The following is a 9,801-nucleotide window of genomic DNA, read 5'->3' as shown; positions in this document are numbered from 1 at the left end:
GTGTGTGTGTGTGTGTCTATGAGTGTGCACTTCACACAGCCAGCCCACCCTCTCTCGGGGTACCCTCCTACCTGCCACTGGTTCCCCGTCTGGCCGGGCATGTAGGGGGCCGGGAGGCTCCGCAGGCTGTTCTTCACGGGGGAGCCGGCCAGGGGCCCGGCCACGTCCGCGGCGGCCGAGTCGGCGGCCAGGGCCATGGAGTACTGCGGGTAGTTGTACAGGTTGTTGTAGTAGGGGAACAGCGAGGGCTGGTAGAAGCTGCTGTAGTAGGTGGGGTCCGCCACCAGTTCAGGTGCGTTCTCCATGTGCCCCCTGCTGGTGGCCGCGGGGAGATCCTGGATCACCATGCGTCCCTCGGGAACTGGGGGGGTGGGGGGAGAGAGAAAGCCAAAACGGTGTGAGTGCCGGGGCCACAAGGTGCACCCTGCAAACCTCGGAAGAGCAGGGGGGCTGGCACACAGGTGACAGACAGCCTGCGACTTCTCCTGCCCCCCAAACAGAAGGCCGTTTCTCAGGAGGACTGGTCTCTGGGCACAGGCGCCTGGCCAATTCCACCGGGAGACAATTAGCCCCACAGTCGGTCTGCCTTCCACCCAGCCATGCCCACCCTCACGGTCAGGTGCAGCCACCTGACCAGGCCGCGGCGTGCTGACAACACAAGGAATCAGCACGCTTTAACTAGTGTTGATGCGAATTCCCTGGGCTCCTAACTCCAAGAGGCGGGCAGCTAGGTCGGAAAGTCAAGTCGAAGCAGAGGCGAGAACGGTGAAGCAAACATTGTTTCCTTCGCTTCCTGGCCGGCTGATAGCCGCCCACCCACAGAGCTGGAGGGTGGCACAGCGCAGGCGGCCTCTTGGAGGGCTGGACAACCAAGACGCTGATTTTTTTTTAATTAGCAATTTTTTAATCGTTTTATTAGGGGTTCATACAACTCTGATCACAATCCATACACACATCAATTGCGCCAAGCACATTTGTACATTCATTGCCCTCCTCATTCTCAAAACATCCGCTCTCCACCCAAGCCTCGGCATCAGCTCACTTCCTCCCCCGAGACTGTCTAAACAGTAATTTATAAGTTATTATTTATGAATGCGCTAGATGGCTGCTTGTTCACCTTCAAGCCTTGAAGACCCCAGACACTGTATCTTTTGATAGCCGGGCACCATCAGCTTTCTTCACCACATTTACTTATTCACCTGCTTTGTCTTCAGCGGTTGTGTCGGGAAGGTGAGCATCATGGAATGCCAATTTAATAGAAGAAAGTGTTCTTGCATTGAGGGAGCACCCGAGTGAAGGCCCAATGTCCTTCTGCTACCTTAATGCTAAACCTATAAATATATGCACATAGATCTATTTCTCGATCCTCATATATAAATATATGTGCATATGCACATGCCTTTCCTTAGACCTCTATAAATGCCCTTTGCCTCCTAGCTCTTTCCTCTATTTCTTTTGACTTTCCTCTTGTCCCACTATCATGCTCAGCCTTCATTTGGGCGGTGCTGGGGACAACGGTCAGGGGCCCCCTGGACAGCCAGGAAAGGGGCAGATCTGTCGTGAACAGGTGACAGCCTGAGACGCTCAGGTGGTGACACTTCATCTCACAGGCTCCAGGGAGTTTGCCAGAAGGGACCCGTCCCTGGAGAAGGACCCCATGCTTCATCAAGGCGGTGGCAGTGAAAGGGGGGACGACTCTCAGTGAGGTGACTCACGCGGTGACTGTCACAATGCGCTCAAACGTTCCAAGGTGGTGAGGACCTTGCAGGACCCGGCAGTGATTTGTCCTGGGGTACAGGGGGTCACGATGGGCTGGTATTGACCAGCGAGCCATATAAAGACGCAGTGAGGCAGGCAGGTCTAGTCGAAAGACTCAACGCTCTATCCTTGACCGCTCACGATCCGTGGTGCCGGGCGGTCCTGGAGCGGCCTGGACGGTCCTGGAGCGGCCTGACTGCGGGCCATCTATGGGAAGAGAGGTGGGGCCTCCTGCTCAGGTCATGGCAGCGCTTTCTCGACCAAGAGGCTTTGATGCCGCCAGGCTTCTTGCTCTTCTCCGGACCATAAAAGACGAAACCGTCTTTCCAAGCACCTGCATGGGCAGCCCTGGTGGAGTCTGGGTGACACACTGGGCTGGCAACTGCAGAGTCGGCAGTTCAAGACCACCAGCCGCTCTGCGGGAGAAAGGTGAGGGTTTCCACTCCCACAAAGAGTTATAGTCTTGGAAACCTGCAGGGGCAGTTCCGCCCCGTCCTGGACGGTTGTCATGAGTCCTTGCTGTTGTCTCCATACATCTATTAAGCACCTACTATGTGGAACCAGGCTGCTCCCCCAAATGTTGGTGGTTTGCATCTACTCAGAGGCTCATTCAAAGAAAGACTTGGCCGGCTGCACCTCCCTCACCCACGCCGCCCCCCAATCCACCAGTGAAAATCCTCTTCTGAAACATGGGGGCGAAGTGGGGGTCGCCACGAGGCCCACTGGCTTCTATCGGCTGACATCCACAACCTTCCTGAGACTGCCGGTCCTTGGCCTTGCCTTGTGGATGGCTCTGTCGGTGTTGCTCATTCACCGCCGGTCACTTCACAGGGAGGCGCAGGGCCCCTGCCACCAAAGGCCCTGAGCCCTGTTTGCAGTGTGACCTGTTCTGAAGCAGGGCAGCCTGTCCGTGACAGTTAGGCGTGACCAGAAAAACCCACACCGGGGTCATCTCACTGCCCCTGGAGCCTGCACAGGCAGGTGTACCGTCTATCCCGTTGACCTGGAGGTGGTTGTCCGTGTCTGGTGTCTGGGGAGGCCAGCCAGGCTGGAGGCGAGGCCCGAGGAGGTGGAAAGCCCTTCCGGGAGAGGAGAATTAGCTCAGCAGTGTTGCTAGGGAAGAGGGCCGGGCTGGACTCCGGGGCAGTGAGCACCCAGGCTATCATACCTCAGGCTCACTGTGAGTCAGAGCCGACCCAAAAAGCCCCATCAACAAACCCGGGATCTCAAACTCAGAAGCTATGAGATGCATAAGCCAACTGCACACGCTTTGAGACACGGCTGTGTGCACGTCAACCATCAACCACGCCTTCCAAAAGTTACCTTCCACTCAACAAACCAAAGTTCTAAGACGTACAAACGGTGCTTTTGAAAGGCTACTCCCAATCCTAGTCCAGAGGAGCCTGGGCGGACAGTGGGTTAAGAGTTCCAGGGGAGAAGCCTTCTACAGCTCTGCCCTGCCCTACAGGGTCTCCACGGGTCAGAACCGACTCCAGGGCAGGGGGGTTGGCAGTTTTTCGAACCATAACTGGTTCTGAGTCCCAGAAAAACAACAGTGAGAGTGTATGGTGTCCCCATAACCCCGAGTTAAAAATTAAGCAACCAGAAAACCTCATCGCTGACATGGAAAGTGGACTCCAATTCAAGACAACCCCACGTGTGTCCAGGAGAATTCTGCCTCCTGGTCTGGCGGCTGTTCAGTTCTCATCGTGGACTGGGCGGGGACCACGTCATGTGAGGCGTTGAAACAAGTTATCGACCCCCCACGGTCCTTTCTCTCCTGTCACCTTCCCTCTCAGCAAGTCCCTGTTCACGCACGGGTGGCGTGGCGCTTATGAACTGGGCTGCTAATCTCCAGGTTGGCAGTTCGAAACCATCAATCTCCCCAGGTGAGAGAGATGAGGCTGTCTACTCCTGTAAAGTGTTACAGTCTCTGAAACCAGCTGGGGTGGTTCCACCCTGTCCTACAGGGTCACCGTGAGTCAGACCGACTCGATGGCCCTGAGGTGTAGGGGTAGGAGTCACACCGCAGCAGGAGCTAGCTTTGTTTGGGAATCCTTGTAGAAGTAGACGGATGTATCTTGTTCCCCATGGAGAAGCCGATGGTTTCCAACTACCAGTGCTTCTGCTACTTTCTACCCCACCAGCGTTACTGCAGGTGCTGTCCGGCAGGCTCTGGCTCAGAGCAACCGCCAAATACAACAGCAGGACACACCGCGCCCTCCTGCGCCCCCCCCCCCATCACGTGAGCCCACGGTTGGACCCTCTGTGTCTGTCCGTCCACCTCACGGAAGGTCCTCCTCATCTCATGGACCCTCTGCCTTCCGGGGCACCATGTCCGAGATTCCATCTCCACATCTGGCTTCTGGGATATGCGTGGTGAAACGCAACCCGCTCCTTCCCGGGAGATCGGTACCCCACGTGATAAACACCCTTCTTGATTTTGCAGCGCTATGAGCTGGTCTTTGGGCCATGCCATGTTCACAGGTGTTGACCCGGCGTTCCTTGGCAGGTGTGTGAAGGCTTCCTCCCTCCCCCTCCTCTGCTATGGGTTCCCAGAGTCCTTTGCTCTCATCCCCGGAGATGTGTTCCCTCGGCAACCACAAAAACAAACCCCAAGGTGTCTTACATGACACCAGAAAGGACATAAATAAAATCCAAATTCACAGGCCACATACATCGCCCGACTGTGACTCACAGCAGTCCCTGTAAATGAGTGATTACGTCTCCAGGAGCCTTGGCAGAGCAGTGGTTACCAGCTGGGCTGCTACCTGCAAGATCAGCAGTTCGAAACCACCAGCTGCTCTTTGGGAGCAAGAAGAGGCTCTCTGCTCCCATACAGAGTGACAGTCTCAGAAACCCACTCGGGGCAGTTCTACCCTGTCCTGCGGGATCACTGTGACTGGAGGCCGACTTGACGGAGGAGTCTGAGTTTGAAGACCCACAGGGAAGGAGCACTCAGCTGCTACTCGGAGGTCAGTGGTTTGAACCCCCAACCATCCTTAGAGAGGGAGATGAAGCTGCCCCTGCCAGTTAAGATTGAGCGTTCCAGAAACCCACGGGGGGCAGTTCCTCAGTGTCCAGTTCTGTGCCAGCATCTTCTGGACCAACGTGACTCAGGCCTGAGCCCGGGCGCCAGCTGGCATCTGCTCGCCCCAGGCTTGGTCTCTGGAAGCCCACCTCTTGTGGGACCCACGCCCCACCGAGTGAGACCGACCAGGCACACAGGGCGGGTGGTACGCCCAGGCGTCCGAGACTCATCATTGAGGGCCGTCGTGCAGAGAGCTGGGTGGGCCCAGGAGAGTAAGTCTGAGTCCCCGCTGCTGGGGAGGGGCCTCAGGGGAAATGAGCAACCGCAGTAAAGGCTGTGAAGCTGAGCTAGGACCTCCATCTCTGCGGAGATGCTACCTACGGGGTGGGCCTCCGGGAACCCGAGGGCTGACTCGGCGTCCGGTGAGCCGCACCAAGGTCCCCTGCCCTCAGCAACAAAGCCATGTCAGATACTTGGGATCGAGTTGGTTCTGACTCATGGCAACCCTGTGAGAGAGAGGAGGTGGTCCCGAGTGTCTCCAAAGTCCTCAAGCTACGGAAACAGGCGGTCACGGCTTTTCCCGCAGGGGCGGGTGGCCAAACTTCAGATTGGTCAGTTGGCAGCCCAATGCCAACTGACTGTGCCACGAGGGCTCCTCTGGGGCAGACACCCACTCACTGGCATCAGTTGATGGTGCCAACTCACTGCAATCGCACGGGGCAGGGTAGAGCCTCCCCGTGGGTTTCTGAGACTGGAGCTCTTTATGGGAGTAGAGAGCCTCCTCTTTCGCCCCAGGAGCGAGCGAGCAGTGGTTTCGAACTGTTGGACTTGTGGTTAGCGGCCCAACAGGGAACCACAGCAATGGCCTTTTCTAGAGTCCAGTCCAAAGTATGTGGCCCGAAGTGTCCCCACCCTTTCTTTTGAGAAGCACTCTGGCTGGGCTTCTTCTAAGAGGGTCTTACTCATTCTCCGGCAAATTCAACCAAACCCACTGCCCTCAAGGCCACCATGAGTTATAACACACAGTAGTTCCTCACAGGAGCAGACAGCCTCATCTTTCTCCCGCGGAGTAGTAGTGGGCTCAAACCGCCGACCTTACGGAGAGCAGCCAGATGCTTATCCCCCTGCGGGACCAGGGATCCTTGCTGCATGCACTATTCTTCACCAAGATGGTGACAGATGCACGATGCACCCGTCTGTATGGTGCAGTTCTGGTCTGTGACTGGGCAGTCTCCAGCATCGTAAACCAACAGCAGTCCCACCCAAGCTATGGGAGACGCTGGGGCATGTGCCGGAGAGGGGGGGCTGTTCCCCCATCAGAGCCCACCTTCTGCCAGCGGCGGCTCCACATCTCAGCCTTGTACTTGGGGGGGTGGCGGGGGAGGAACTGAAGAGTTCATCACTGCTTGAGAAACCATGGCGCCACCCTTTCCCCCTGGACCAACCCAGACAGAACCCTCAGTAATGTTCCTCATCCAGTTTCATCTCACTCCATCGCGCCCCCGCAGGACAGAGTAGAACGGCTGTCCGTCTGGGAGGAGGGAGCCCAGTGGGTGGAGCGGAGGACCACACGTGGGCCTGCTGACTGCGCAGCCACCAGCCTCTGCCCGGGGGAAAGACGAGGCTGCCGGCTCTCGTGAAGCTGTGTGATCCCCTCCGAGGGTCTAGGGAGCAGACTCGATGCCTGTGTGTTTGGGTGTGTATCGAAGAGTCGAAGGGCTCACAGAAGACTATGAGACCCCATCTCCCGTTCTCCAACCCAGATCTAGCTAGGTTTTCCTCATTAAGTGAAGCCCAGACATCCTATCGCGACGGAGAGGCGGACAGATGGATGGAGAGACCCACGGAGCAGCACTTCTGCGTAGCCAGCGAGGTTCTGTTACCCCAGTATATTCGTGAGCTTTAAAAAGCTACATCGCTCTACCATTGCTCTGTTTTTGGACTTTGGAAGAACGTTAGGTTATTCATCATTACAACACAGGCTTTGTCTCACGAAGCAGTCGGTTTATTAAGATTCTAAGCAAATGCATATGTGGTTTTTTTTTTGGGGGGGGGATTCCATGGTTTTAATTTCCAACATGGTCAATGTCCTCGGATACAAGCCGTGTATGCAAAACCGAGAAAAGAGGCTTGGTACCTCCCCTTCCCGTGAAGGCTGCTCCAAGCCCTTTTGTGGCCTGAGTCTCATGCTGAGCTGGCTTCCTGGGCCGCAACCACCCCTTGATGCCCTCGGGTCGATGCTGGCTCACAGAGACCCTACAGGACAGGGCAGAACTGCCCTTGCGGGTTTCCGAAATCGTGACACTTCCTGGGAACAGAAAGCCTCATCTTTTCCCTGAGGAGCGGCTGGTGATTTTGAACTGCTTACCTCGCAGTGAGCAGCCGGTGTATAACCATGGTGCCACCAGGGCTCCTGGCTGGGTTGAACCCAAATCGACTGCAGCATGCCACGGACCGTGAAGGTGACCACACAGGACCCACCAGTGCCTCGTCTATTGTCCCCCATGTGGCTGCCCACCCCCATCACGAGACCACATACACCCTGGTCCACAAAGCAGGGCTGTGCAGTCGCTCCGGGCAGCAGCAGCGGCTGCAGCGGCCTCCTCGGCCCTCTTCGGGGCGCCACCGAGGCGGGCCGGGCTGCACCTGCGGCGTGCCGGGGTGCACGTGGACGGGGGTGGGGTGGCCTCCCCCACCCGTGCTGCCCACAGAGGTCAGACAGTAGCCTTGAGCGCAGCACACTTGCTCTCACTCCCGCGCGCCACAATCAGGAGGTGCAGGGACAGCGCTTCTCCCACCAGGCAATCAGAGACGGGGCTATTTTAAACCACCAGCCGCAGCCCAGAGCCAGCCTGCCCGCCTGCCAGCCACCGCTCACGCCTGCTAGCCGGACACCTTAGAGCCATCTAAGCCGGATGGCTTAGAGCCACCAAGGGACCCCAGTGGAGGGTTGCTGACCTACCCTTCGTCCCCTAATCCCACCCCACCCCACCCCCGTCTGCCGTCTCCTTCCCGCCGCCTGGGCTGCACAGCCAGGGGGGAGCTGCCCGGTAGAAAGGGGGCCCACTTTTATTGACTCGCAGGGGCTGCTGCTCCGGCACGGAACTTCCAGCTATAAAGTTAATGTGCTATTCGGCGTTCATTGCTACTGAGACCGCAGGGCCGTGTATTTTCTGCCACCCCCGGAAGGCTATTATCCGTAATTGCCCATTACAGGCGTAATGGCTTCTCCGAGCTCGGTCTCTGACCTCCAGGGCTGTGAGAGGTTACAGCTAACAGCTCCATCTCGCCAAAGTGGGAAGGAAACTTCTGGTTACTCCGTCTCCTGGTCCAGCCCAGAGCTGCCATCGCACAGCTTGGCAGGCACACTCGAGCCTGAATCCGGAACATTCCGATCTCTCGCACCTTCCCCACCTTCACCTCTACCTGGGAGCCCTTGGTTGTTGCTGGATGGGCTCACATCGGTTCCGATTCATGGTGACCCTGTAGGACAAGAGAGCTTCCCCATCGTGCTTCCCAGACCGTGTGTCTTCACGGAAGCAGACAGCCCCCACTTGCTCCCAGGGAGCTGTTGGTGGGTTAGAACCACTGATGTTCGGGCCAACAGTGGAGCAGTTGGCCGCTGTGCAGCTGGAGCTGGGAGTGCGGGAGCAGAGAAGTGAAGCAGGCACCGGCTGAGTGAGGCCCCTAACGAGCACACGTCCACCCGTGTGGGCCTGGCTCGCCTCTCGTGCGCCCCCAACCCTCACCCCGTGCTCAGAATCTTTGTCTTCCGCCCTCTGGAGTGAAGCTCCTTTGAAATTAAAAGACGGCAGCTCGGCAGGTAAAGATGCCCATCTGCCCTTTCTTTCCAGCGAGGAGAGACGAATGAATCACGGTAGCCTGACAGCTTTTTTCCAGACTGCAGCCCTGGGGTGATGCGGACTCCTCACCCCAAGGTCAGCAGTTCAAATCCACCAGCTTCTGGGACCCCCTGCTTCACCAAGCATGGTGTCCCCCTCCTGACCTGTCCAGGGAGGGCCAGACTTCACCTCACGTCCTTTGCACATGTTGCTGAGAGAGAGAAGGCCATCGTGTTGGGTGAAGCGGAGGGTCATCAAAAAAGGACCTTGGCAGGTGGACGGAGGTGGCTCCAACAGAAGACCAGCCGGCGGCAGGCATGGGGCCTGGCGGTGTTCCATTCGGTGGCGTGAGGGGTCGCTACAAGTCGGAACCAGCGCGTCCGCACCTGGCAACCACCGCCAAGCCCAAACTCACTGCCACCGAGTCGATTCTGACTCACGGCGACCCGACAGAACAGGGCAGAACTGCCCCGTGTGGTGCCGAGACGGTGACTCTTTGTGGGAGCAGAATGCCTCATCTTTGAGTAGCTACTGGTTTCGAACTGCTGGCCTGGGGGTGAGCAGCCCAACGTGTAATGACCACGGGCTGCCTTTAGCGCGAACCCACCCGCCGTGGAAGCGGCAGAGCTCGCACGCTCCCAAGAGTGAGGCTGAGAAGACCCCTGGTGCTCAGGATGCTGACAGATGGCGTGGGAGGAGATCTTACCTCCCTGGCTTCTCAAGGGGGCAGCAGCAGCCCCAGGCCCCGTGCTGTGAGACGGAGCTAAGATACACACACCCTGGCCTCTGTGCCGGGTCCCACAATTCACTGCAGTGGCCTCCCGTAGTCACAGTTAAGGAGTTTATGTGGGGTGGTTAGCAGGTTACAAGTCAAGATCAGACATGCTCACGGCACAGTTCTTTGGTCAGGGCCATGGCTTGCCCTCAGGCAGGCCCCTCCCTCTCTGGTCCAGCTCCCCCTGGGCCCCTGCCCTGCTCAGACAACGCCACAACAGCACTCTCCTCGTAGTTCAGGGACAAATGCCTCCTGGCCAAGGGGCCCCCTCCCAGCCTCACCCAGAGGGTGCTCAAGACAAACCCACTCACTGCCCTCGGGTGCATTCCCAAGCTGAAACTCTTTCCAGGAGTAGGAAGCCTCGTCTTCCTCCTGCAGAGCGGCTGATGGCCTCC

The 9,801-nt window shown here is 57.8% G+C and overlaps 1 protein-coding gene across 1 annotated transcript in view; it reads right to left on the bottom strand.

The window, feature by feature from the left end:
- DMRT1 (doublesex and mab-3 related transcription factor 1) overlaps positions 1-9,801 on the bottom strand; it is a 46,936-nt gene that overhangs the window by 13,795 nt on the left and 23,340 nt on the right. Inside the window, exon 3 of the mRNA XM_004714547.1 lies at positions 72-361. Coding sequence (XP_004714604.1) covers positions 72-361 — 290 coding nt within the window. The remainder of the gene's footprint in view (positions 1-71; positions 362-9,801) is intronic.

Source organism: Echinops telfairi, unplaced genomic scaffold (genome assembly GCF_000313985.2).
Source record: "Echinops telfairi isolate 266 unplaced genomic scaffold, ASM31398v2 ScPeMD7_25;HRSCAF=90, whole genome shotgun sequence".
NCBI lineage: Eukaryota > Metazoa > Chordata > Mammalia > Afrosoricida > Tenrecidae > Echinops > Echinops telfairi.
This window is presented reverse-complemented; position numbering and strand designations above follow the sequence as displayed.